Source organism: Cucurbita moschata, unplaced genomic scaffold (genome assembly GCF_002738365.1).
Source record: "Cucurbita moschata cultivar Rifu unplaced genomic scaffold, Cmos_1.0 Cmo_Scf00002, whole genome shotgun sequence".
Taxonomy (NCBI): domain Eukaryota; kingdom Viridiplantae; phylum Streptophyta; class Magnoliopsida; order Cucurbitales; family Cucurbitaceae; genus Cucurbita; species Cucurbita moschata.
Window position 1 is genome coordinate 6,487,603 of NW_019268518.1, and position 25,758 is coordinate 6,513,360.

The 25,758-nt window shown below is 35.8% G+C and overlaps 7 protein-coding genes and 1 long non-coding RNA gene across 11 annotated transcripts in view; 4 read left to right on the forward strand and 4 right to left on the reverse strand.

Moving 5' to 3' along the window:
• The window catches only part of LOC111463316, a 1,970-nt gene extending 1,174 nt beyond the window's left edge, over positions 1–796 (reverse strand). Inside the window, exons 1-2 of one of the 2 annotated variants that reach the window (XR_002713872.1) lie at positions 718–796; positions 181–346 (exon numbers count right to left, since the gene is read on the reverse strand). This is a non-coding gene — a long non-coding RNA (uncharacterized LOC111463316). Of the gene's footprint in view, positions 1–104; positions 347–717 lie in introns of those variants that run through there. The other variant, XR_002713871.1, reaches the window with a different exon arrangement.
• On the forward strand, positions 621–3,296 carry LOC111463305 (SPX domain-containing protein 4-like). The gene is made up of 3 exons (XM_023107190.1): positions 621–1,238; positions 2,295–2,460; positions 2,670–3,296. The coding sequence occupies exons 1-3, from the start codon at positions 876–878 to the stop codon at positions 3,134–3,136; spliced, it is 996 nt and encodes a 331-aa protein (XP_022962958.1). The 5' UTR covers positions 621–875; the 3' UTR covers positions 3,137–3,296.
• A 25-nt stretch (positions 3,297–3,321) lies between these two features.
• On the reverse strand, positions 3,322–7,689 carry LOC111463296 (phosphate transporter PHO1 homolog 3-like). Its single transcript, XM_023107178.1, has 14 exons — positions 7,279–7,689; positions 6,474–7,200; positions 6,019–6,373; positions 5,873–5,921; positions 5,716–5,787; positions 5,510–5,639; positions 5,245–5,365; positions 4,915–5,173; positions 4,702–4,806; positions 4,562–4,606; positions 4,325–4,474; positions 3,962–4,240; positions 3,736–3,875; positions 3,322–3,642 (listed from the first exon to the last, which is right to left on the reverse strand). Exons 2-14 carry the CDS (start codon positions 7,015–7,017, stop codon positions 3,543–3,545), a joined length of 2,349 nt encoding a protein of 782 aa, XP_022962946.1. The 5' UTR covers positions 7,018–7,200; positions 7,279–7,689; the 3' UTR covers positions 3,322–3,542.
• A 3,457-nt stretch (positions 7,690–11,146) lies between these two features.
• LOC111463104 (transmembrane emp24 domain-containing protein p24delta9-like) lies at positions 11,147–14,400 on the forward strand. The gene is made up of 4 exons (XM_023106923.1): positions 11,147–11,470; positions 11,791–12,000; positions 13,720–13,796; positions 13,878–14,400. The coding sequence occupies exons 1-4, from the start codon at positions 11,267–11,269 to the stop codon at positions 14,020–14,022; spliced, it is 636 nt and encodes a 211-aa protein (XP_022962691.1). The 5' UTR covers positions 11,147–11,266; the 3' UTR covers positions 14,023–14,400.
• Positions 14,401–14,615: 215 nt separating this feature from the next.
• On the forward strand, positions 14,616–15,888 carry LOC111462397. The gene is made up of 5 exons (XM_023105941.1): positions 14,616–14,861; positions 14,935–15,018; positions 15,113–15,262; positions 15,328–15,525; positions 15,617–15,888. Exons 1-5 carry the CDS (start codon positions 14,658–14,660, stop codon positions 15,707–15,709), a joined length of 729 nt encoding a protein of 242 aa, XP_022961709.1. The 5' UTR covers positions 14,616–14,657; the 3' UTR covers positions 15,710–15,888.
• LOC111462405 (vesicle transport v-SNARE 13-like) lies at positions 15,802–18,936 on the reverse strand. 2 transcript variants are annotated; one of them, XM_023105961.1, is made up of 6 exons: positions 18,875–18,936; positions 18,443–18,547; positions 17,239–17,297; positions 16,965–17,153; positions 16,429–16,599; positions 15,802–16,186 (listed from the first exon to the last, which is right to left on the reverse strand). In XM_023105961.1, the coding sequence occupies exons 2-6, from the start codon at positions 18,534–18,536 to the stop codon at positions 16,034–16,036; spliced, it is 666 nt and encodes a 221-aa protein (XP_022961729.1). In that variant the 5' UTR covers positions 18,537–18,547; positions 18,875–18,936; the 3' UTR covers positions 15,802–16,033. The 2 variants fall into 2 exon arrangements, with proteins under 2 accessions (XP_022961729.1, XP_022961722.1); XM_023105954.1 differs by having other exon boundaries at positions 18,773–18,923.
• Positions 18,937–21,211: 2,275 nt separating this feature from the next.
• On the forward strand, positions 21,212–23,674 carry LOC111462388. The gene has a single exon (XM_023105929.1). The coding sequence runs from the start codon at positions 21,551–21,553 to the stop codon at positions 22,793–22,795; it is 1,245 nt and encodes a 414-aa protein (XP_022961697.1). The 5' UTR covers positions 21,212–21,550; the 3' UTR covers positions 22,796–23,674.
• Positions 23,675–23,746: 72 nt separating this feature from the next.
• Positions 23,747–25,606, reverse strand: LOC111462418 (transmembrane protein 230-like). 2 transcript variants are annotated; one of them, XM_023105979.1, is made up of 4 exons: positions 25,473–25,606; positions 25,206–25,242; positions 24,617–24,938; positions 23,747–24,112 (listed from the first exon to the last, which is right to left on the reverse strand). In XM_023105979.1, the coding sequence occupies exons 3-4, from the start codon at positions 24,885–24,887 to the stop codon at positions 24,033–24,035; spliced, it is 351 nt and encodes a 116-aa protein (XP_022961747.1). In that variant the 5' UTR covers positions 24,888–24,938; positions 25,206–25,242; positions 25,473–25,606; the 3' UTR covers positions 23,747–24,032. The 2 variants fall into 2 exon arrangements, with proteins under 2 accessions (XP_022961747.1, XP_022961740.1); XM_023105972.1 differs by lacking the exon at positions 25,206–25,242.
• Between the last annotated feature and the right edge of the window lie 152 nt (positions 25,607–25,758).

Sequence of the window (25,758 nt, forward strand, 5' to 3'; positions counted from 1 at the left end):
GGGGGAAAAAAAAAAAAAAAAAAAACTGCAATAAATGCATATGGTAGACTCCTTTTCAAGAAAGTCAAGAAAGGAAACGGAAATGGCCGGATCAGAAAGCTTGAAAATCTAAATCTTCATGCAGAATATAAAGATTAACGACTGTGCATACAAAATACATCACCAAAACAAATCACTGACCAAATTTAGGTATACAACGTAGCTTATTTCTGCTATTTGGGCATAAGAACTTCCGCTCCCGATGTCGAACAATGCCGCTAGAACTTTGGCATCGGCATTTAAATACAGCGATCACTGAAATTAGGGCACCGCAGGGGAATCTCCCGCCAATCTTTAAACAAAGAAGCTACATCAACGGCCAAGCACAAAATTAATTTTAAGACGTTGGAAATCGACGGTGGTGATGATAATAACTTTAGTTTAATTTTCAAATTAATTTTACACTATCTAATTTATTTATTTATTCTTATCAAAACTTCAAAATCTATTATTTAAATAATTGTTTTAAACGAAAACTAAAAAAATATTAAATTCGTCTACCAATTCAAATAAAATAATTGTTAACACTATAATTTAAAAATAAATTATCTTAAATTTTTTGAAGGAAGAGTGGATTAGAATACAAAAGAATAATTAAAAGAAGAAGAAAAAAAGAAAAAAAAGCCTTGAACAATTGCTTTTGACGGAGCAAATGGATCTTAATCTGGAAGCACATACAAATATTTATGGATTCTGATAGAAATTGGCACACCCAGATTCCAGTATTCCCGATTCGTTCTTGATTTTCCCTTTCATTCCTTCTAAATTCTGAGTTCATTCATCCCCCCCTTTCCATTTTTTCGCATCGTCAACTCCAATCTTTCGAGATTTGTGCTATGAAATTTGGGAAGGAATTCAAAACCCATCTGGAGCAGACGCTTCCCGAGTGGAGGGACAAGTTTCTGTGTTACAAACCCCTCAAAAAGCTCATCAAGCACTACCCTAATCTCCCTTCTACCATTGATCCAATACCCACCAACTATTCGCTTAATTTTGTTCTTCCTCCCCCTCAGCAGCCGGTTTCCTTTGACGATCCTACCGATTCTACGTCTTTTGAATCCGTTCGTGACCGCTGCGAGACGGGTGAGGGTTCTTTGGTTGACCTGCAGGATTGGTTCGTTAAGATTCTGAATGAAGAGCTGGAGAAGTTGAATGATTTTTATGTTGATAAAGAGGAGGAGTTTGTTATTCGATTTCAGGTTCTCTGTTTTTTGTTTTTGGCGACTGTTCTTCGATTTGCCTGCCTGTTGCTCTGATATGTACATGCATTTACAATTTGGGTTTACTGTGTTATTGCTTTCTCTGTGGGGTATTTGACATTTCTAAGCTAATTGGTAAAGGGTTAGAAAGTTGAGATCTCTGCTAAATTGTTATGAGATTAAGAAACCTATCTGAAGTGGAATGTGCACTATGCCCCATATTTTGGATTACAGTAGGAGTTGAGCCATCCGTGGCTATGCAATCGAGTCATATTGGCCTTCGTATGAGCCTTCACGGCAGCTTCTGTCTCCCTGGATTAGAGATAAGCAATGCCTGAGTAGGTCGTAGAAAAGTCAGCTTACTATATTATGGTGTAAAAGACCAAGCTCACCGCTAGCAAATAGTGTCTATTTTGGAAATTTTCCCTCAAGGTTTTTAAAATGCGTATGCTAGGGAGAGGTTTTCACACCCTTATAAAGAATGCTTCGTTCTCCTTTCCAACCGATGTGGGATCTCACAATCCACTTCCCTTCGGGGCCCTGCGTCCTCGTTAGCACTCGTTCCCTTCTCTAGTCGATGTGGGACCTCCCAAATCACCTCCCTTTGGGAGTCAGCGTCCTTTTTGGCACACCGCCTCGTGTTCACTCCCTTCGGGGCTCAGTTTCCTCACTGGCACATCGCCCAGTGTCTGGCTCTGATACCATTTGCAATGGTCCAAGCCCATGTCTTTTTTGGACTTTCCCCTCAAAGTTTTTAAAACCTAGAGAGAGGTTTTTATGCCCTTTTAAAAAATGTTTCGTTCTCTTCTCCAACTTCTGTGAGATTTCACATATGGTGCTCTTATAACTTTTTTGGGGTGGCCATGATGATGTTTAGTTCTTCTCGCCTCGCACTTTGGTTCTGTATGTTTATGTTTTCTGCATAATGTTTTCAGGGTTATATTCTTGGACTTGTTCCATTAAAAACTATGTGCTATGCTAATTTCGTATGGAGATTGGAAAGGTTTCAGGCAGTTTATTAGCTGTCTAATGATGCTTGAGTTCCTATTGACACAGGAACTGAAGCAAAGAATTGATCATGTCAAGGAAAAAAGCAGCAGGGGAGGCGTTTTCTCATCAGAGAGTGAATTCAGTGAAGAAATGATGAACATTCGTAAGGACTTCGTTGCCATTCATGGAGGAATGGTGCTTCTAAAAAACTATAGCTCCCTGAATTTTGCAGGTAAATGACCTCAGAGGTAAAGTAAAAGATCAATCTATAGAAACTTAAGCGTAATATCATGCATTTTTCCTAAGGAGAGTTAAAAATTGTAAGTTCATATCCAACTTTAGAATACTTCCTCTGGCTTTTGGTCCCTAGGTGCATCGTTGTTATGGTTCATGTTCTGTAACTCAGGCATAAGAAGCTTTCGAACTATGAATTATTTTCAGGGCTAATAAAAATTCTGAAGAAGTACGACAAACGAACGGGTGAGCTGTTGCGTTTGCCTTACATGCAACTTGTAGTACGTCAACCGTTCTTTACAACAGAACTTCTCACAAGTCTGGTTCATCAATGTGAGGCAAATCTCGAGCTACTCTTCCCATTGGAAGCAGAAGTCGTTGAATCTACCCCAGCCATACAAGTTGATCAGAACCCGATACTCGATAGCTCAAGAACTATTACTGCCAAGACACCTTCAAATCTTGGGGAGGAAAGTGAGGATTTATATCGAAGCATTGTCGCTGCGATGACAGCCATTCGTGGCCTACAAAAAGAAAGTTCCACCAACAATCCATTGTCATTTTCTTCTCTCTTTAAGAATCAGGACGACGCGAGTACCGGTGCTGTGACCGATCAGAACTCTCCCTCTAACTCATCAACTTCTTTGCCTAAAGGTAATGAAGATGATGAATAGTTTTGTTTTTTTCTTTTCAAGAGTTCACCTTTTGACTCCATACACAAATCCAACTTGAACGAGAGATATCTAATTTTGTACATTCGATGTATAGAACCCTTTGTTTTGACTCTTTCGCTCTTCTATATAAGTTCTATGTTCCATGTTTGCTGTCATTTGATATTGTTCTACTTCTACATTGCAAATGAACTTGAATTGTCGAATCAATCCATTTGTATGAAGGAAATAGTATCTTTACTCCTTTCTCTTTTTCCTTTCTACAGATTCTCAGGGTAAACTAACCCTATTTCTTGTTCAATATGATAGGGCAACAACTTACTTTCTACACTTGAATCACAAACAAAAAGAAAATCAAGCCATGTGTAAGAATTAAAAAAATTAGTAGAAAAAGTATCTGTGTTCTTCATTAGCCGGTCCTCATCTCCTCATTGTCGTAGTTGAAAGGAAGTGGAACAGAGTTGAATGCCCTGTATTTCCCCACATTGTTTAGGTGCTCATTCTCCAACCTGAAGAATTCAAAATTTACAAGTCTTTCTTTCACAAATAAGAACTTTCCTCTTAATTCATTCCCTGAGATTATAAAGGAAAGTAGAACACACCTGAAGAAATTCCAGATTCCTCGTCGAATGATTTCCAACACGGCGACAATGGCAATCAACGCTTGTCTATGGATGAATGGAGCTTCTCTAAAACCTAATACTGATTGCATCCAAGCAAGCCGTAGCAAGACATTCAGTACCTGTAATTCAGATCCCAAGTATAATTATCAGCTACTTTTGGTTTTAATAGCAGAAAGCAAACTGCTTTTCCAAGTAGTGTTCTTACAATTGCTGCAAAGTAAACACTCTTGTTGGATATTAGTAATTTGTCTCTCAACCATGGATTTTTCGAGTTGCGTCGTAAGAGGCCCCAGTCACATACTATATCCCAATATGTGCCTGATATTGTTGCAACAACAGAACTAACAAGAGCCAAGGTTCTCCATGTCAACCCCATATTCAAATCATTGCTTGTTCTCATTGCAATTGCAACAATTGTTGAGAAGTACTTCAGTCCATTAAACACATGCTTTACGTCTTTATCTTCGATCAAGCGCCGAATGCACTGCAAGCATTAAACAACCTTAGCTCTGATGGTTTGATACATTAAAGAAGTTGATAAAAAATACCAGCTAAACCAGCTGATTACCTGAAGAGTACGAATCCAGTATGGAATAGTTGCAACAACGAAGTAAAAAGCTTCAAAAATTTTGCTCTGAGAGCACGAATTCGTTCGTCGTATAAAGTCACCCCACCCATAGTAGCAGATATAGAATTCTAAACTTCTGAAGGCTTGCACCTGATGTGAAATTGTAAAGCGTATTAGTTTTGTTGTTTAAAATTTCCAGGGAGCACGAAAGATAATGAAATCAGGTGAATGTCAAACCTGGCTGGTAAGTTGATCTGCCAAGAAAAAGTCTTCCATTGTAACCTAAACGCAAAGAAGATGTGAATTAGCACTAACCCAACACTTTTTCGATCAAAAGTAGAAAGTCATATTTGTTAAACTTCTCTTCTCATGACTACCTTGTAGAACGGAGCGCAGACCAAACGAAATGCACTACGAATGAGGAAGAAGCGGCTAGAACGGAATATGATGTTGAAAGGACAAAATATTATAAGAAGAACAGCCTGCAAAATGAGTTCAGTTCAGACATGGCTTTACTCTTAATATAATAGCTACAGCATGAAGATATAAATACTAGAGGCATGCACTACACAGTGAATGGTGGAGCATACAGTGAGTAGAGCTAAAGGAATCGACTCGGTTAGGGCTTCGTAGCTTTTGGTTTCTGGGTCAATCTCCATATCCAAATGTGAGAGAACACATGCCAATGTGAGCACCGCAAGACCTGAACTAAGAAAAAAGACCTCTCGATGACCCAACTCTGTTCCTTGCTTCAAGCCAAACATAAATGTGTAATTGACACGGTAACGCCTCCAAAAGTATATATTTGCAGAGTATATCATCAGGTGCAAGATGATGAATCCAAAAAAGCTGAAAAAAGTACAAAATCAATATATTTATGTAGATGGTAGCTGAAATTCAAAGTGGCTATCTAAAATTACCTGTAGAGAGGAAATATGTTATTCATATACTGGTTGCGCCCTTCGCTCTCAAATATATCTCTTAGGTGTATAACTAAAACGATGGCCACTATAAGTGCAAGAGCACAGCCGAAGAAGAAACCTGCAGGTAATCAATTCAGATTTATGATCATAAGACATCGCAATAATATCTCCATGTTTCCTATATGTTTATAATACACACTCTGGGAAAATTCATGAACTCAAGCTTGAAAAACATTAGCTTTTGCTCTACAAGTATTGTTACCGGAGAAAAATGTAATTCCATGTCTTTCCCTTCTGATTTTTCTTCTCAAAATGTCCATCCCTCTTCTTCGGTTTCCATTTGCGAAGTGCTTAATGAAAGCAGCCTCCACTCTTTCTATGAGCCTTGTAAGCTGTGGCGGTACCGAAACATTTCAGGTAAGAATTGGCTAAATATATCACAATGAAGCTTCAGGAATTGTAACAGACCTCAATAGTGCAACCAAGAGGAGATTTATCCACCATATCTAAGTAGACCTTTGACACTTTACGTGATGTTATCTGAATTGACAAAATTATAGGTTCAGAATAACTTGAAGGAGAAAGATCATTTATTTTAGGTAAATAGACTGGAAGCTGCAGACACCTTTTCATACTTCTTCAAGATCTTCGAAATGGCCAATGTATTTAAGAAGCTGAAGATCCATAAGGAATAAAACCGATTACATTTTGACAAATTCATGAAGAAATATAATCTTCACTACGATATCAAGACTCACATATTACCATTACCTGTAGCCTTTTAGAACTTGAAGCTTTTGGTAGAATTGAATCAAGGCCCGAGTCATCAATTCTTCTGACTTCCTCAACTCGGTCTTATTATACGATAACCGAGCCTTGGAACGTGCAACCATGTATTTTATAGTTGATGCTGGTGTTTCCGGGGAGATGTTAATCCGTACATGGGGTAAGAAGTCTAATGGAGCGGGCCTGAGTTCTTGAGTGGCTTGAATGCTTCCTCTACTCCCCTTCCTGCAGTGACCCTTTGCCTCTTTTGCTTCCATGTCCTCGTCTACCGAAGCTGCGTCATCTTCCCCCTCAACTTCCTGAGTTATTTCCAAGTGTGATCGTCCTTCAAAAATACAATCTAGACAGTAAAAAAGAATCAAACTTTCTTTTCCTACATAAACCATTGCAGTTTTACAACTAAAGATCTAACATGTTCTTTGATTTCAATGTTAACTTACCTGAAACTCTGCCATTGATGGAATTACAAGTTGAGGTGGCTACACTTCCTGCTAGATCGACATGTTCATTGACATCTTCGAACGCAACATCTGGATTCTCCACCTTTATCTTCAGAGCAATCAAGATATCCATCTGTTTGCTCAATTCCTCTGCCTCCACTATCAACTCCCCCACCTTCTTCTTGTAAAACCTCACCACTTTATTGAATTCATAATCAAGTCTCCTAAAGAAAACCACCTCATTTTCACCCCCTTGATCTGATGACATGAAGAACATGCTCTGGTAGCTCTCTTCAGAACCATTCTGAACTATGTTGGTAATTATCGCATCATCCTGCATCCTTGGAGAATGCCTCCGCCCTGTAAGCCCACTGAAAGCTCTGTACAAAGACACCTTTCTCTTTAGCTTGCCTGAGGCATCTGAAGCTTTTGGCTGCTTAGATAGGCTCACTTCTGCCAGAACGGCTTTCAGATTATTGTAATCCAAATACGCTTCTTGCCATTCAGGCACCATTTGGGACAAAAACTCCTTCCCAAACTTCATCTTCACTAAACCCAAACCAGCTTTTTGCAGATGCAGATGAGTTATATATGCACAAATCTAAGAAGCAATTAAAATGGAAAATGTTGGGTGCCTTTTACTGGATGATTATGAGTTGCCCATTGCTTATTTGGAGTGTATTTCCCGTATATAAATATATGTGGACATTTGACAATTACTTTAGACCTGTCATTCCATTTCTTTGTCATCATCTTTTAATAGTATTCTACACGACCAAAACAAAAACAAAACAATGGGATTTACCTTTTGACTTTGTTGGAGCTCAGAAGCTTCATGGATTTCGTTTTCAGCAAGAAACGGCGATTCCTTTTCTGGTTGGGTTGTTTCAAGCAGACGGATTAGGGGTCCGATCAAGCTTCACAATGTCAGATTTTATCTTTTTTACGAGTTCCGTAAGAAAATCGTCAATTACATAAGATGAAAAAGAGTGAAAACAGTAGTAACTGGGATGGATTTGAGTGGAGGATGTCCCACATTCGTAGAAGCTCAAGAACAAGTTGCTTCGCATTGGAACGCGTATAGATAAGGATTGCTCGACTAGCAACAGCAAGCGGTACATTATGATCCCACTTAAAGTCGGCCAGCACCGATTTGTCGATGGCGATGCTTCGCGGAACCAAAATTCTTTTGAAAATTTCCCGGAAATTAAGCTCAATTTTGTTTTCGTTTCCTTCTCTATACCCACGGTTTGAACTCATCGATTTATGTCTACCTATAATTAAATCAACTGCAATAATAATAATAATAATAATAATAATAAAATAATAATAATAATAATAAATTTATTATTATTATTATTTTATTATTAGAGCACCGATATTGATTTTTTTGAATTTTTTTATTTGAACTTCTCTCAAATTTTTAAACCTCACCTGTGTAAAGAATGATTTGTTTTCCTCTCGAACCGATGTGATATCTCACAATCCACCCACCCCCCTTAGAGCCCACATTCTAGAAAAATGATTTGTTCTCCTCTATAACGGACGTGCGATTTCACAATAATAATAATTATTATTATTATTTTGGTATAATACTCAAGATTTACGACTACCTACCTATTTTATTTCAAAATTTGGTAATATATGATGGTGATAGGAAAAATAATAAATAGAATAGTACCATAATGTCAGAAATTTTCTCCATATATAAATACGGAGATTTTAGCATATCTATAGCCTCCATAGGTCACTAGCTCCGATAGACCTTTTTTCCTTAACCGGGAAATAGCTAAGCTTTATTTAGCACATGCAACTTAGGCTACATTTCAGTTAAATTTGGAGACCAAGAAGCTGGAGTTAACGTGTTTGTGTTACATAAACTAAATAAAAGTAAAGTACAGTAACATTTGATAAGACAAAATGGTTAAGGTTTTAGATCAGTAAATTTCATGGGTCAAACAACTCCGTTAGAATAACGTATATATGTGATTATTAGTAATAATACTTGTCCAATCCATTAATTAGCAAGCTTCTATGGTAAGCAACGTCTAGGTTGATTTTGTCGAAAGAGTACCATTTCTTAATCAATAGTTATCCGGGTGGGTGGACGTTAAATGAAGATATTAATAACACTAATTAAAAACATCTTTTCAGATGAATTCAGTGCTTATTCAACTCAAATTATGTTTTTTTTGAAAATGAAGTCTTTAAAAAGTAACCATTTTGAAGGTTAGAAAAACCAAATTTCAAATCTTAATTATTTATTATAATAAATTAAATAACAATATATATAAAATTTTAATATTTGATTTACTTTTCTCATCTAAGATTAGTTTCGAAACCATTATTAGTTTAACATCGAATAATTTATTTTTATTTGAACCATATCATACACAAAGTTTAGATTACGACCAATTTAATTAGTTAAAGTTGTTATATTATTGAGTACAAAGTAGGGTCGTAAATTTAAATCTCTCACTTCCATAAACTCGATCAAACAAAAATACATCAATAAAGATTATTCCTTTAGTTCTTAAAATAGGGTACCTCAAATTGTTGATTTGAGTGCTGTTTAAATAAGCTATATAGGTCGTCCTTGTGGCATAGAACAACGCATTATTTTTGGTGTTTTGGTGTCCATATACTTTGCGCACGTAGCCTATTCGAGCCTTAAAGTAGGGCATAAATGTAATTTATTTGAAGGGAGGGGTCTACATACCTAACCAATAATTTCGAGTTTGACGCAACCCATGATACAATGCATACCCAAACCAAAATCATGCTTCTATTCTCTTGGTCTCTTTTGGACAGGTCGGTGTGACACAAAGTCCTAGAGATAATTAATATGAATGAGATAGCTCAATAACCAAAGTCAAACTCCATTTTTGTACACTTCGTACATATCTCTAAAAAATGATATGAAGTTGTTAGACGAACACGACTCTCCACAATGGTATGATATTGTTCACTTTGAGTATAAGCTCTCGTGGCTTTGCTTTAGGCTTCCCCAAAAGGCTTCACTGCAATGGAGTTAGTATTTCTCACTTATAAACCCATGATCATTCCCTAAATTAGTCGATGTGGGACTTTCATCATCCAACAGAAATATTGATGATGAAAATTTTAAATTATATCTCTCGAATTTTAAGAATTTTTTTGGTATTGTAAAATGACGTCAAAATGGTATAAAGTTGAAGCATTGATGACGAAAATTTTAAATTATATTTCTAGAATTTTAAGATTATCTAGTTAGGAAAAATTTTATTTATTTACGACCAAAGAAAATTAAAATACGAGACTTTTGAAAATAATAAATAAGAAGATATTATTAAGAATATTTTCATTATTGAAAAAAAACAACAACCATGGGCCAATGCTTTACTATGTCCACACCGCCCGTATATTTTTGACTTTGCATGGACAACATACTCGTACCTATAATATTATCATGTCAAAATTCTAATATACCTTGTCGGTAATTCTTATAAAGTGTACCAATCTATGTTTACGATTTAGAATTCAGATTCAGTATCAGATAGGTCGGGCATTCTCTTGTGTCTCTTGTGACAACATGGTCAAATTACTTATTTCATTCAGAATTCAGATTCAGCACCTAATGGTTCCGACATTCTCATGCATCTCTTGCAACAAGTTACTTACTCCTTGCTTCTCAGAGTGAAAACTATCATTACCAACCAACACGAGCCCTTCCAATATGTTTTGTCTTCGCTAATATACATTTTAGGAAAATTCTCAAGAAGAAAGCATATACAATTTATTAATATAGATAATAATTTTTAATTCTTTTAAACTTTTTTTTAGTCATCCTACCCTAATGACGGTTCTTATTCGGATGTGATATCGTTTCATTCATATACTCAAAATATCACAATAAAGTATAAAGTCAACGGTCAAAAACGTAAAATAATAATAATAATAAAAATAATATAGTTTGAAATGTATTTGTAGGTTTTTTTTTTTTACTTTTCTAATTTATTAAAAAAAGAAAAATGAAAGAAGAGGAATTATTAAAATATTTATGTCAAATTCCAAATACCAATTCCAAGCGTGGAATATCTGTGATGATGTGCGGATGGGTTAATAGGTGAAGGAGGTAGGTGAATATTAAAATGTACGTGCAACTCACGTGCGTCAAGAATCTTTGACACACATCTTTTATTACGTTTCAAACATAATAAAAACAAATTAATTTTATATATTACTTGTAAATTTTATGTTTGATTTTATAATAATTTTATTTTTTTAGGTGTAATAGTTTTTTTTTTTTTTTATCAAAACTTATTTTTATTTAAATAAATAAATAAATAGTAAAAATAGTAATGAGTCAACCATTATATACGTTATTATTTCTAACCATTCTATCATGAATGGCGGACGACGTAGACTTTACTTGTTTCTAATATATAATATTATTTTTAATTGAAATAATTAACCATATTGATTTATTATAAACAAATTAGTTACAATTTTAAATATAAATACTTTTTAAGAAAAAAAAATTAAAAAAATGAGTAGATTATTAATAACTTTGATTAAGGATATTAAAAAAAAGTTTAAAGAAATTTTGAAAGTTAATTATTTGGTTAGATAAATGTATTATTTAAGCAATTTAAATTAAAGTAAAAGTATTTTTGTTTTGGAAGAAAATTAGTGGTTTTATTTTGGGTATGAATGGAATGACGTGGCAGCTCAATTCTTATGGAGGGATTTGAAAGGAAGCTGAACTCCGTTGTTGTGATTAAGCCACAGGCTTTCTCCCGCCGGAGATCAAGATGCCGAAATGGAGTTTGTTGGGTTTGATTCTTTTGGGGCTGATGTTCAACGTTGCTGATTTCATGCGCTTCGATCTTATATCTGGCTCCACCAAATGCATTTCTGATGATATCAAGACCAATTCCATGACCGTCGGTAAATATTCGGTGGTTAATCTCAACGAAGGTGTTCCCATTCCCGATTCTCACATGCTCACTGTCAGGGTATTGCGTTTTCCTTTTTCCTTTTTCCTTTTTTCCGATTCAATGCTCAACTTTTCCAGGTTTCATGTTTATGTTTACGCTTTTGCATGCCCTCGCGTTTCTTTTATGGAAACTCTGTTCTTCGTTTGAAATTCCGAATTAGATAACTAACTACTTTTATCCACAAATGATATGGTGGAGTTGATTCATTTCTAAGATTTTTGCCTGCATTTGTGTTTTCAAATTGATCTATCTCTCTTTTCTGGAATTTTTTTTTGTTTTTTTGTTGATTCTGGAATTTGTTTAGATGAGTAATATGAGGTAATGGAGGTTCTTATTAGGTGAGTTCGCCTCGTGGAAACACGTATCATAATGCAGATCATGTGGATTCTGGACAATTTGCGTTCACGGCGGTTGAGTCTGGTGATTATATTACTTGCTTTTGGGCTCCGGAACAAAAGCCCCCAGGTGCAGTTACGGTTGAATTTGAATGGAGGTCCGGAGTTTCTTCTAAGGATTGGTCCAAGGTTGCTAAGAGAGGACAGATCGAAGTATGTCCTGAAATTTCCCATTTTGTTTCTGCCTTAAAACAGTTCATCTTGCATCATATTATGTTATTCTTTTTGAACTTGTGGACATTGTGGTGGCTGCATGCTGAGATAAGTGTTTGCATTAAATCATAGTTTGGTTTGATATACATTCAGTTGCCCGTTTTTGGAGCTGCTTTCACCTTGCTTTGTTAAAACAAGTATGTTTTCTGCTAGAGTTTCTTTTGTTTGTCCGAGTGTACCACTGTCGAAACAAGCAAAAGGAGACCAACCTCAGGGTAGTGTCAATGATATCATTTCTCCCTTGCACAACCATTTAAAGAACTTGTAAGCTTCCTTATGAGTTCACCTTCTAGAGTTGGACAAAAACAAAATACCAAAAAAAAGGCCTTCAGGAAGAGGGAACGAGATGAAGTGTGAAAAGGAGAAAAATAAAGAAAGATTAAGAAGATGATGCTATACTAAACAACAGAGAAATAGAAGATCGAAATTCTTTTTTTCTGAAGACTAGCGTGAAGGACTGCCCCACTGGTTGAAGGCTGGACCATAGAAATTCCATTTGAATCTAAAAGTGAAGGGGAACCTTCAAGGAAAAATTGCAATGAAGTCATAAAACACTGGAAGAATGAAAAATTCAGATTTTTTTTTATCCCCAAGTCCGCCGCCAGTAGATATTGTCCTCTTTGGGCTTTCCCTTTTGGGCTTCCTCTCAAGGTTTTTAAAACACATCTGCTAGGGAGAGGTTTTCATACCTTTATAAATAATGATTCGTTCTCATCCCCAACTGATGTGGGATCTCACAATCCACTCCCCTTCGGGGCCTAGCGTACTTGTTGGCACTCGTTCCCTTCTCCAATCGATGTGGGACCCCTCAAATCCACCTCCCTTTGGGGCCCAGTGTCCTTGCTAGCACACCACCTCATGTCCACCCCCCCTTTGGGGCTCAGCCTCATCGCCCGGTGTCTGGCTCTGATACTATTTGTAACAGCCCAAGTCCACCGCTAGAAGTATTGTCCTCTTTGGGCTTCCCTTCAAGGTTGTTAAAACACGTTTGATAGAGAGAGGTTTTCACATCCTTATAAAGAATGCTTCGTTCTCCTCTCCTACCGATGTGAGATCTCACACTATGACTTTGGACTACCCTACTCATTAGAGGCAAGACTATCATTTATATTCCTTTTGAAACTTAATCTAAAGGGAAACCTTAATGGAAAAACTAGTCATGCCACTTAAACTAAGAGGGTCATGCTTGCGAATCAAAGTAGTTGGGTGCTTTTTAGAGGCACAAAAGCAAAAAGAAGATGAAGTCTTTCATATATAATGATTATTTATAGGTTTGGGTGGTTCTTAATTTATGAAGTTTATGCTGCTCTTTTGATAATATGGTCATCAATATGCTATTTTGATCATCTCATAACGCACATATGTCATGATTGAAATATCTTAAAGAAAATACATTTTCACCAAGAGCTCCTTGTACTAACTTGCATCTCATTAGGCCTGTGGTTCATAACCATGTCTCTTGTGTCTTTCTAACATCCCATTTCACGGACATTAGTTTTCATTATGATATGCTAAGAGATATATTTATTTTGACATGGATCTTTTGAGCTTCTGTTTTGAACTCTTACTTCATCGTAGATGTGTTCTTGTTTTTGTTTGATAGAACAATGTGTCGTGGTCATCTCTGATGACATAGTTCATCATCATCTCTTATGTTAGGTAATGGAAGTTGAGTTGAAGAAGTTGTACGACACTGTCATCTCCATACATGATGAGATGTTTTATCTCCGTGAAAGGTACACTAAAATGAAATGTGTTTATGTCTGAGATGGTGTGATGGTTGATTCTCTGTTACTGTATTCCTTTTTTATTTTCAGGGAGGAGGAAATGCAGAAACTGAATAGAGATACAAACGCAAAGATGGCCACCTTTAGTTTCCTATCACTTGGGGTTTGCTTGTCTGTTGCTGGTTTGCAGTTATGGCATCTCAAGACATTCTTTGAGCGCAAGAAGTTGCTCTGATTTTTTTTTTTTTCTTTTTGTAGTCTTCTTTTTTAAATAAAAAAATTTAGCTATTAGATGCTACAGTTTATGTTGGACTTGAATTTGCAGAGAAATTGTGAGTTCTGAAGAACACTCAGCTGCTGAAAACAAGCTAAATGAAGCAATAATTTTAAGAACTCTCTCTCTCTCTCTCTCTCAAGAATTGTATGAACTTTAGGATCGACTTGAGTAAAGTAAAGGAAGTGTTAAAAGATCATCATTGGGTCAAGTCAATAATTGTATGAACTTTAGAAATAAAGTGTTTTGAAGAGAGGGGAGATGCATGTTCTTGCAACAATTGCAGGGATAGTATTGTAAACGATTATCTTGAATTGCGTGAAATGATTACCCATTTTTAGAAAACTCCAAACAAAATCCAACTTCGATTCCTCTTTTGCTAATCCAGGCATGTCAATCAGGCATATTTTGCTAATCCAGGCATGTCAATCAGGCATATTTTGCTAATCCAGGCATAATAATCTTTATTTAATCCATCATTCAAATAATATAATGAGATCGATCATCCACGAGACCCCACATTGTTATTTATTGGAGGTGCAACTTGTTAAATCAATAAATAGAGGGATTTATGAACTTTGGAGAGAAGCTCCATAATGCTGCATTCAATTACACAGCAGCCAGGTCTGTGCGTTAAAAATGGCGTTGTTCTTCAGAAATCCCACCTCAAAAACCAAAAAATGAGTAGGTGGAAGTGCTTTGCAGTGTCAAAATCACAGCAGAAACCAAGAAAAGATCAGAACTTGTTATCTGTTTCTTTGAGATCTTTCAGTGACATACCGCTTTATGAGCCTCAAGGGGTAACAATACACTTCTTCTTCCTCCCACGAATCCCCCTTTTGTTTAGGTATTGACTTTTATTTCTCGCTGTAGAAAGCTTCTTTTGATCAGTACTTGGAAGATAAACCCAGATTGGTGAAAGCAACATTTCCAGGAAAAAGTGAACAGCTCAACCAGGTTTTCTTTTTTCATCATCATCTTTCTTCAACATTTTTGCCTTCTTTTCCATTCAAAAGAGTTCAACATATCTATACTTACTTATATTTTGAAGGAAGAGTGGAGAATTGAGACACCAAAAATCGAGTTTCTGTTTCTGAAGATATGGCCAACCATTGATATCAAAATCATCAGTAAAACCAGTGGAGAAGGCTACCCATCTGATGTTCCTCATAATATCACAAAAGTTCTTGACCTTCAAATGGTAATTCGTTTCATTGAAAGAACAATCCTCAAATAGTTATAAATGGTGTTTTGTTTTTTGGGCAGACAAATTGGGAGCTCAATGGGATCCATAGAGACTACAGGCCATCTTCAGCCAATGTTTGTTCTAGAGGAGCTATTTACAGTGAAAAATTTGGAATCAGAAGCCGCCTTAAGTTTCAACTCCAAATAAATCTCAGCTTCCATATCCCGGACGCTCTGACTTTCGTTCCGAAAGACGTTTTCCAGAGCATTGTAGAGAAGGTAAAGACGCCATGGAAACCATTTTTTAAAACTCAGAACTCTTGATATATTTATATGCATATGTATTTGTTAAAAGGCTTGTGATGAACAGGGTTTGAAGACAATGGTTGAGGACGTGAAGCTTAAAGCCATGGATAGATTGGTTGAGGATTATTGTGCATTCAGAAAGGAGAAGAAGAAGTAATTAGTAGAACATAAGTAGAAGCATAGAAGATAAAAGCATTTGGGAAAGTAAACAAATTTTTTAGCTCAAAGCATTTCTGTATATTCTCAAAGTAAACGAATACCATGTCCTGTAAGTTATTAGAAACAGTACATTAAATGTTGGGTGAACCTTATACATCATTAATATTGTTTCTTGAACACAGAAGACTGAGACGCAGGCAAGAAATAGTTAATCTTGACATCAGTCATTGTGCAAACTCACAACAGACCACAAAGAAAAAAAGAAAAGAAAACACGAAGTCATGTTTCAACAAGCAACACCCCAATGAAGGAGATACGCTTGCTATTTAGAAAGTTTGAAGTACAAAATCAGGACAATGGCCAAGACAAGGACAACAATTATGGATGTAACAATCCATTTGTTCTTGTTCATCCTTCTTGACATGTTGGTTAAAACTCTCTTACTCTTGTCAATGTTGTCATCTACTCCATAAAGCTGAAAAAGGTGGAAAATATAGAATAAAAACTACAAGCAGAGAGACCCAAAAAGCAATACAATTGTAAAAACAAACATGAAAGAAAAAAATCAAGTAGCCTAAATTTAAGGACAAATTAGGGAAGGATTTGCTTGACAAAGATAGTGGCGGTCATGAAATACAATGGCTGGTTTATCATAATCACAAGAACACAATATAAAGAATCTACATCACAAATAACATGAAAAGTAAAATCGCATACCGTATTATGAGCATGCAAGAGAGACTGTCGCTGCGAGTGCAAATCTTGAAGAATTGAAACTCCAAGTTCTTCTGTTTCTAGCATGGTTTTTCGACTTTCCTTAATTCTATCACTAGACTTACCTAGCCTCTCTGTTGTGGTCATTAATCTTGCTCTTTGATCAGTCGATGCCTATATGAAATGGTACGCAGGCATGAGTCATAGCTAATACACAATTGCAAAAGATAATATATGAATGCTTCAGGACTTAAAATCAAGAATTAAGGAAGAGAAAGCGTGTCTTATAGGTTAAAAACTTTAACATTGACAACTACAAGAAACATAGCAACAACATCTTTGGTTTTCCAATGAGGCACAGCAAAAGACAATCTAATACATATTGTCTTGGACAGCTGATTAGTGCACCCATTTACATATTTATTATAACCCGTCAGAAAAATTGGAAGATTCTATGGCAGTGGCAGTGATGAAGAAAATAAGTCATTTCAACATATATGTAACAAAAACAATTAGTATAGAAGTGGATACAGACATACCGTCAGTGTATCAGCCATTCCTGATTCCAGCAACTCATCTCTAGTGGCTGCATTTAAGTTTCCGGATTCAATGCGTTTAACTTCACTTTTCAAATTGTTGAGGTCAGATTTGTACTCTCTTAATTTAGCCAGAAGGACAGCCTTGACATTAGGAGGCAAACTTCTGGCCTCAAGATCCATTTTTCGAATCTAGAAATCACAAAAAATATAATATTAACATTGCAAGATGATGTTTGAAGGCATTTTTCTCAACAAGGACATGTCGACAAAGTACCAGAGCTTCTGCTTCATCAATCCCAGCCTTCACTTCAGAAACCGTTTGCTTCTTTTGCTCTGCAGGTATGATACATTCATGTAGCAAATAACGTCAGTCTATTTTTTTTTCTCTAATATTAAACGAAATAATATAAAAGAAGCTTCAATTTGAAAGAAACTAAACAAATTGAATTTTAATGATCATCACTAAGAAAAGGTTAGAGAAAATTTGAAGCTAGATAGTGAACACTTAAACTTAAAAAGTCATTAGCTGAGAAAGGATTAAAAATCCTCTTATTTTACAATAATCCAAGCAATAACTCCATGAGTCCGCTTGAAACCAATTGATTCGTGAGCCATTGCTTCTCCTCTCTCAGTTGATGTTTGGCAGCCATGAGAGAAAGTAAGAGAACAATCAATGAATGACAAAAAAGGCTGCAGATTTTGACAAAACTATACACCTAAAGAAGGGATGGGACATCACTCTCCTTTCTCTTACTAATACAGTACCATCCTATAGGCAGATATTTGCGAGTGTTTGGATGTACGTGTTGGAATGAACTACTTCATCTCTTCAAAGTAAGTATCCTACATTGTAATATCAAATAATCTACAGGGAGGATTTTGGCCCCACACAATTAAAAGTTGAGAGATACGGAAATCGAAAAGCAGCCATAAAACGAGTGTTATTACAATAATCATTAACATGAAATGAAAATATACCATATGGAGTGGACTCCTAATCTTCTTTCGGAATTATTTCCCAATTCAAGAATGAACAAGCTAAACATAAAGAGTGAGGGATCTAACGGAACTTATAACTGATCCAGATTTTAACAATATGCATAAATGTTTCTCTATGAACAGTAATTCGCTTATAGATAGTAATTCAATTATTAACTAAGGACATGTATGAGAGTGATTTTGAAACGGTTAAAAATATTTTATCACGATGTCATTTAAATATTTTTATAACAGCACAAAAAACATGTTATTGTATTAATTCTAAATCAGACAAAGTTATTTTAACCAAGATTTGACAAGTTTTGACCCCCGAATCGATTGTTAATTAGCATCCCAAATACGCAATCCATAAACAAATATATATATAACAGACATCGAGAAACAGCCACTGGCGCGAATTTCAATTTAATTTTCAGGTGGAATCTGAAAATATAACCACATACGGAAACCAAAATTCACAAATCAACAGGTGGAAATACCTCCATTTAGAGCACCAGCCGAAGTGCACTTTCTTGAGAGGTTCGCTGAGAGCTCGCAGTATTGGCGCTCATACCCTTCAAACACCTCACTCATCGTGCCCAAACCTTCAAAATCAAATTGCCCAAATCAGCGAAATCAGCATTTTACTCGCACGACAGATCCAAGCCAATCAAACAAGATTATTCGAAAAAAGTCGTACGACAAGATAACATCAACGCTTCAATTCGATTCAATTAAAAAAATAATAATAATTAAAGGCTCTCCGATCAACATGTAAGGTCCCAATTTCTGGGAAGACCCTGAGAATTAGACATCAATCCATAGGTTACCCAATTCGATCAGAGATGGTGAAGCCCAAGGGCGAAGATTGTAGAACGTGAAAATTCGTGACTAAGCAATTGGAAGAATTAAAGAACAAGAGGAATAGGTACCGACGCCCGTCGGAAGCACCAATTTTGTTGTTGCAAATGAAGGCTTCGATGGCCAACGGCGTCTCAAGGAATTTACCCAATTCATTATATACTTTTGTTTCCAACCTTTACTTTTTTTCCTTTTTTTTTTTTTTCATGTCTAATTTTAATCTTTATTTATGATTTTATTATTACTATTTTGAAGTTCTAGTAAGGTATGTATACTTCAACTAGTTAATATAATTTTTTCACATGAGAATAGAAGATGTTTACGGATACACGACCCGATGAGGAAGCTTTTCTGTGGAATTCCTCATTTATTTTAGAAGAGACCAGAAAGAAATTTAGGCAAAGTCGAAAACGACGACAAGGAGCAGAGAGGAGTAGGCACCGTGCTCGACGCTACAAATGCACGCATGCTATTCTATTTTTAAAAAATGCAATTTTGAAATACACGTCTCGAACAATGCATCAACTCCTATAAACTTATCGCAGGGAAGCCAATTGGAAGGGGCCGACCCTAATTTCGATCTCTACTATACTTATGGAGTTAGAGAAAGCTGGTAGAGTACGAGAATGATTGTGACAGCCCAAGCCCACCACTAACAAATGTTGTCTTTTTTTGCTGTTACAAATGGTATTAGAGTCAGGTTACCGAGCGATGTACCAGTGAGGAGACTAATCCTTAAAGGGGTGGACACAAGCGGTGTGCAAGTAAGGACGTTGGGCTCTGAAGGGGTGGATTGGGGGTCCCACATCGACTGGAGAAGGGAACGAGTACCAACGAGAAAGCTGAGCCCCGAAAGAGGATAGACTGTGAGATTCCACATCGGTTGAGAAGGAGAATGAAGCATTTTTTTACAAGGGCGTGAAAACCTGTCCCTAATAGACGCGTTTTAAAAGTTGTTACATGATCGTGAAGAAGAAATGAATAATTGAGGTATTTAAATAGAATAATTGTTTCTTCTTTGAATGGGTTTGATTTGTATTTAAATACAATAAGAAAATGAAGAAGAAATTTAAAAGCATATCTCTAGAAGTCTCCTTTTAGAATCCATCTAACAAAATAATTAACAACTTCCAAATGCTTATAATTTGTTTGGGTTTGATTCATTCAAAACTCATACATATATAATAATAAGCATTGTGAAACAAGTGGATTTTGGTTAATTTCAAGAACCATTAAATTGAAAATTAATATAATCTCGACTTTGTCTTTTTACTTGAAGCAGTTCTTCGCCTCTAGATTCGTTACATCTCAATAAATCTCTCTTCTATTTCATTATTTTTTAGAGATAAGAAATTGTAGATGTATTTTAATTTAATAAAATATGAAATTAGTAAAAAAATTGATTTTATTTTCTATTATAACTATTTGTAATATTTTGTGTATTTCTTTTAGGGTAAATTATTAGGTATATTGTCTTATTTGATTGTCTTAATTTTTTAAATCGAGAGATAAAAACGAAAGGGTAACAAAGTTTTTGACTTTTTGTATGTGTTTTTGTTGCATAATATCAAATAGCATTATTGTTTATAAATAAATAAATAATTAAAAACTTGTCGACATCTAGAACTTTTTAGTGTGACGTTACCCAAATTTAGTTAAATAATATGATATTCAATGATTAACTATAAAGTTTTAAATTAAATTTCTAGTGTCACATTTGTAAGCTCAAATTCAAAATAAATAAATAAATATTAATATTTAACCTATGATGTGACATTAAATACATTGGATAAATCGCTTTCCATTTACGTTCATTGCCAAAACACAAATAGTTAGAGAGCAATTTGATCGGTTTTCCTCTTTTTTTTTCTTTTTTTTTATATTATACGGTTAATTATCCAAAGTAAAATGTTCCTGACTTCATTTCATTCTCAGCTTAGGATTGTTTCAAACTAAAGACGTTAAAATATCAATTCTTTTAAATATTGTTAATCATTATATCCTCGTGATTACTCTCACTTGAATATGGTGTTAGTTCATTCATGTACTTTTCATTTACTCGAGTATTACAATAAATCTTATACTCTAACTTAAAAGTTAGATGGTTGAATTCTTCATTTCATTTGGTCTCTATTAGTCTATCTCAATTGTTATAAATGTAATTTAATCCTAAGTAGCCAATACAAGTTAATAAAAAATACAACGATCGTCAGATAGTATATTATTTATTTATCATCACAAAGTGAAATAGTATTGAGTTAATTACCAATTTGATTCTCTTGTATGAAAGTGATAATTTCAAGGTTATTTGTCTTCTATATGCTAAAAAGATGTTTCTTTCTTTCTTTCTTTTAAGTACCAATTAAAGCAATACTTGAAATCATTGATTACAAGGATTTGGAGTAAAATAAGAAATTAATTAAGCCATAACGAAACCCTTTTGAATGAGTCGGAAAAATCACTTGAAAAATCACATCACTAACTTACCTGGTTTGAGTTTTGCAGTTGTTGATCAACTGCCATGTGGCCCCTTAAGATGAAGCCAATATTAAAAATTACAAAAAAGTAGGACCAAAACTTCACGAAGGACCATTTCAATTCCCCAGCCTTAGCACTTCTCTTCTTCCCCCTTTATAAATATGTACTTACAGCAACTCAAGGTGAAGTCGAGCAATCCTGACTTTCCAGTGTCTTCTGCACTAAAAGGGGAAGAGGAAGACAATTAACCAAAACAAAAATCATAGCAAATGGCAAGAAAGAGAAAGGCTGTTGAAGGAGTGGAGGAAGACAAGAGCTCCGGTGAAGGAGGAGCTATGGGATGGGATGAAATGGTGAAGGAGGACGCGGTGGCTGCAGAGCTAGGAGGAATTCGAAGACCTCGAAAGCGATTCGTTGGCGTCCGACAACGACCGTCGGGGCGATGGGTGGCGGAGATCAAAGACACTATACAAAAGATTAGAGTATGGTTGGGCACATTTGACACAGCTGAGGAAGCAGCTAGAGCTTATGATGAGGCAGCTTGCTTGCTCCGTGGCTCCAACACAAGAACCAACTTCTGGCCTTGTTCCCCTTTATCAGCTTCATCACCAGCCCTTCCTTCAAAGATCACCAATCTTCTTATCCAAAGGCTGAATGCAAGAAACAAGTCCATCAATAACAACAATCTTCCAAATAATCATCAAGAACAGAAACACCAGCCAACGCAAGAGAGGATTTTACACACAAATGAATATCGATGCAGAGAAGAATTGGCAACAACATGTTTAACAGACAAAGTTCTAAGTGATTTGCTGAACGACCATGAAGTTTTCACCACCAACAACCCCAATATTGAAGAAATCAGTAGGAGTTTTGAGTCGTGTTTGACTGAGAAAGATGAATCAGACGGTGGAGATATGGAGAGCGGCAACTGGTTGGGAATGACCCAGATGAGTAACTCAGAAGGAGATGAAAAAAGTGGAATCCAACAAGAAGAAGCAGAAGAAGAATCAAGTGTTTTGGATTTTCATTTCCTCGATGACATTGGGCCACCATGTTACTACTCTCCATTTGAGATTGCAGAGGAGATAGGGGAGCCAATGGAAGCAGAAGGGATCAATGAAGATGATCAGCCACCTTCAATGCTGAGAGAAGCCATGAAAAGGATGAAATATGAGAGAAAGATTTCAGCTTCTCTCTATGCCTTTAATGGGATTAATGAATGCCTAAAATTGAAGCTTGGGAAAGATGGGGGGAATGGGAGAGGGAGATCTTCTGAGCTGATAGCAAGCTTGAGAAAAGCATGTGACAGAAAGAGATCAGATGAGGAGAAGGTTGAAGAAGAAGAAGAAGATGAGGAGGAGTATCAGCAAGTGATGAAAGAGAAGAAGATGGAGGAGGAAGAAGATAAAGAAGAAAGCTGTTCACCTGAAATGGAGTCTTTTTCAAGCAGTGAAGTTGACTTGTCGATTTGGAGTTCACTGGATCTTCCACCCATTTGCTTCGTTAACTGAGTTCTCTGTCTTCGCCATCATCAAGTGGAAGTCCTGAAAGAGAAAATTGGGTTTCTGGGACTTTTTTTTTTTTCTCTCCTGTTTCTTTCTTTAATGAAAAACTGAAGTCTAAAATTTATATTTATAAACAATTAACCATATATCTATATAGATCATGGATGGAGAAGAACAATTGGGATGCATTGTTAAATTCATATCTTATCCACCAAACAATTAGTTTTCATCTTAATTTTCAACCTTGCTAGTCTTCCTTTATTCATTACTTTGATTTATGCGAAATACATGATGATAAAAGAAAATACCAATCCCAGATGAACAGATATCGCAACACTGAAGAAACAAAGCTAAACAAAAAAAAAAAAAGGAAAAAAAAAAAAGCATATTCTCTTTAGGCCTATGTTCACACACTCGCGTTGAATAATTGTCCCCTTCTTGTGTAAGGAAAGAATGTAGACATACCAAACATAGCCTACACTCTCTTCTTAGCTAAAGAATTTGATTATAAAATCAAATTGGTGCAAATACAGATAAATCGCACACAAGAAAGGGTTACTCTTTATCCCCCTAAAGTAGTTTGCTTCGGCTTTGCCGTCCAGCATTAGACAGCTTCCAAGAAGAACAAAATAATCAATTGTTGAAATAAAAGTTTTTGGGATTGTAGGGATCCCATCAAGACGTTTATGGACAAAGTTGACAAATCTTTTAGTTTGTCCTTTGCTAAAATTAAAAATCTTCAATCTACAACTGGCTTTTTTGATTGTGCTAAAATATGGCAGTAGGACGATTAAAGGTTTATAACAATCGACGATGTTTTTGAGCATCGAAGTCTAGAAATTATAAATATATAAATCAATCAAAGATAACATTCATCTAGTGTTTTGGTATGAAACAACCTGTGCCTTGTCTTTATGTTCTCTTCTGCACAAGTAATCCAGAAAAAAGTTCAAATCCTGCATAAACCTTGCTCCACTCCGTTAGGCATAGAATGATCTCATTTGAAGTTTTTGCATGGACACAAGAGTTCATGAGTTTTAGCAACAAGATTTGTTAAGTTAACAAATCACACCTACTTGATTATCGTTTTTCTAAGCCTAAACAAGCTATGAATAAGGAATAAAAGACGAACACATTGCAAACTCAAGAGACGTAATTCTATACAAAACATTTTCTAACTTCATATGATAGTTTTACATTGAAAGAGAGATGAGATAAGCATACACCATTGAGATAGAAACCCCTAGTAATCGGGAATGGAAGCGAAGCGATATCCATTAGCACCCCTCCATGCATAATATGCAATTCTAGTCTCATAAAAGCCTGCAACGACAAAGCAAAAGTTGCTCAGATTATCAAACTTCTAAGGCAGGATGAGTCAACGCCACTTCGAACCAAATAAATTAAATTGATAGTCACTTAAGCTTGGTAACACGACACTATTAACTCGAATTCTTCACATGAAAAAAGTCCAAAAGTTAGAAAATTTTTGAAAAAAACTTTCTTGGTAGAAATTTGGTATCCTTTCGTGTTATCTAATAAACTTGACAAAATTTTTATAAAATTGACAATATCTTTTGTAAAATATTCTCCCGCCAATCTGTGCCAATTGGAGTGTTTTAGAAATTTCTTTGACCCAAAATTTCCCTTTCTACATTATGTCATTGTTCTACATGACCATGACACCATTGGATTCCTTATTGTCGTCTGACTGTTAAACCAAAATCATTATCATGACACCATTACTACAACACTTTGCATACAGTAGAAATAAATGATACAAGAATTACATTCAAGAAATCATGAAAAATAAATTCTCATCAATACCTGGGAGGAAAGTTAGAAAGCCCAATGCTAAAAGACCATAAGCTTGTGATTTCTCTCCAGCCATGTGACCAGTTAGTACGAAGTACGAAAGAAACAAAAGGAATGACCCAAGAAGCAACAGGAAGAGAGCAAGAGCAATGGATTTCCACGGGATCTTGTCAAAAGCTTTTGGGGTATAGTAAAAGCGAGGATCATATTGACTTCCTTCATAATCAAGATCGTTATCATCAGCAGCAAGGGAGCTGTAACGAACATTCCGTCTAGATGCCATGGCAACGAATATCAAGAATGGAGTCTTCAAATTTCAACTAATTCAAGCCACCTTTAAAATTAAGAACCAAACACATTAAAAAGACATCTAGAACGGATTACATTTTATGATTTTAACATGATTACCAATATTAAACACAGTGGATTATAAGCGTTGTCAAAACCGCACATAAACTATAATGATTACCGACCAATTAACATGAGAAAAAATGAAAATAAAGTTTGGAAAAAAAAATCCCATGCATTTCAACCTCAGCCAGGTACTAATTTGGTTTCTTTTTTTTTTTTAAAAGAGAATCGTAATGCTCTGTGGTCATACGAGAGTCAGAATTTCATGCCATAGTTCTTCCCAGATCCTGAAAAAGTAGAAAATAAAGTAGGCTCGACTGATTTGACTGATTTCATGATAAATTTGAGGGAAATTTTTCCCGCTTGAATCTATTATAATTCTGCATTCTTCTAATCAGAAGTAAAATGAATATATATATATATATATATAATCTTACAACCTGATAACAGACATTTGAAAAGGAGCAATTGAATCCCTACAATCCAGAGACGCAACAGAAAAGGTGAGAGACTCTACCTGGAATAGCCAATGTAAAAGGCAAAATAGAAGAGACGATAGAACGCGATCGGAAAGTTTCGAAAGTCCCGCCGGAATGAAAAGTCCGAGAGAAGCTTCTTTCGAAATCTCACCGGAGGCTGTGAGCAAAGCCCGTCGTTTCTTCGATCTTGGATTCGACGGTGACTGAAAACTGGTCGACTGGATTCCTGGACCTTGAACTTCAAGTTGGGCCCAGCCCTTTAACCATTATTGGGCTGGGCCGGCTGGCTATGCTTTTTTCTTCTCTTCCCCCCCCCCCCCCCCC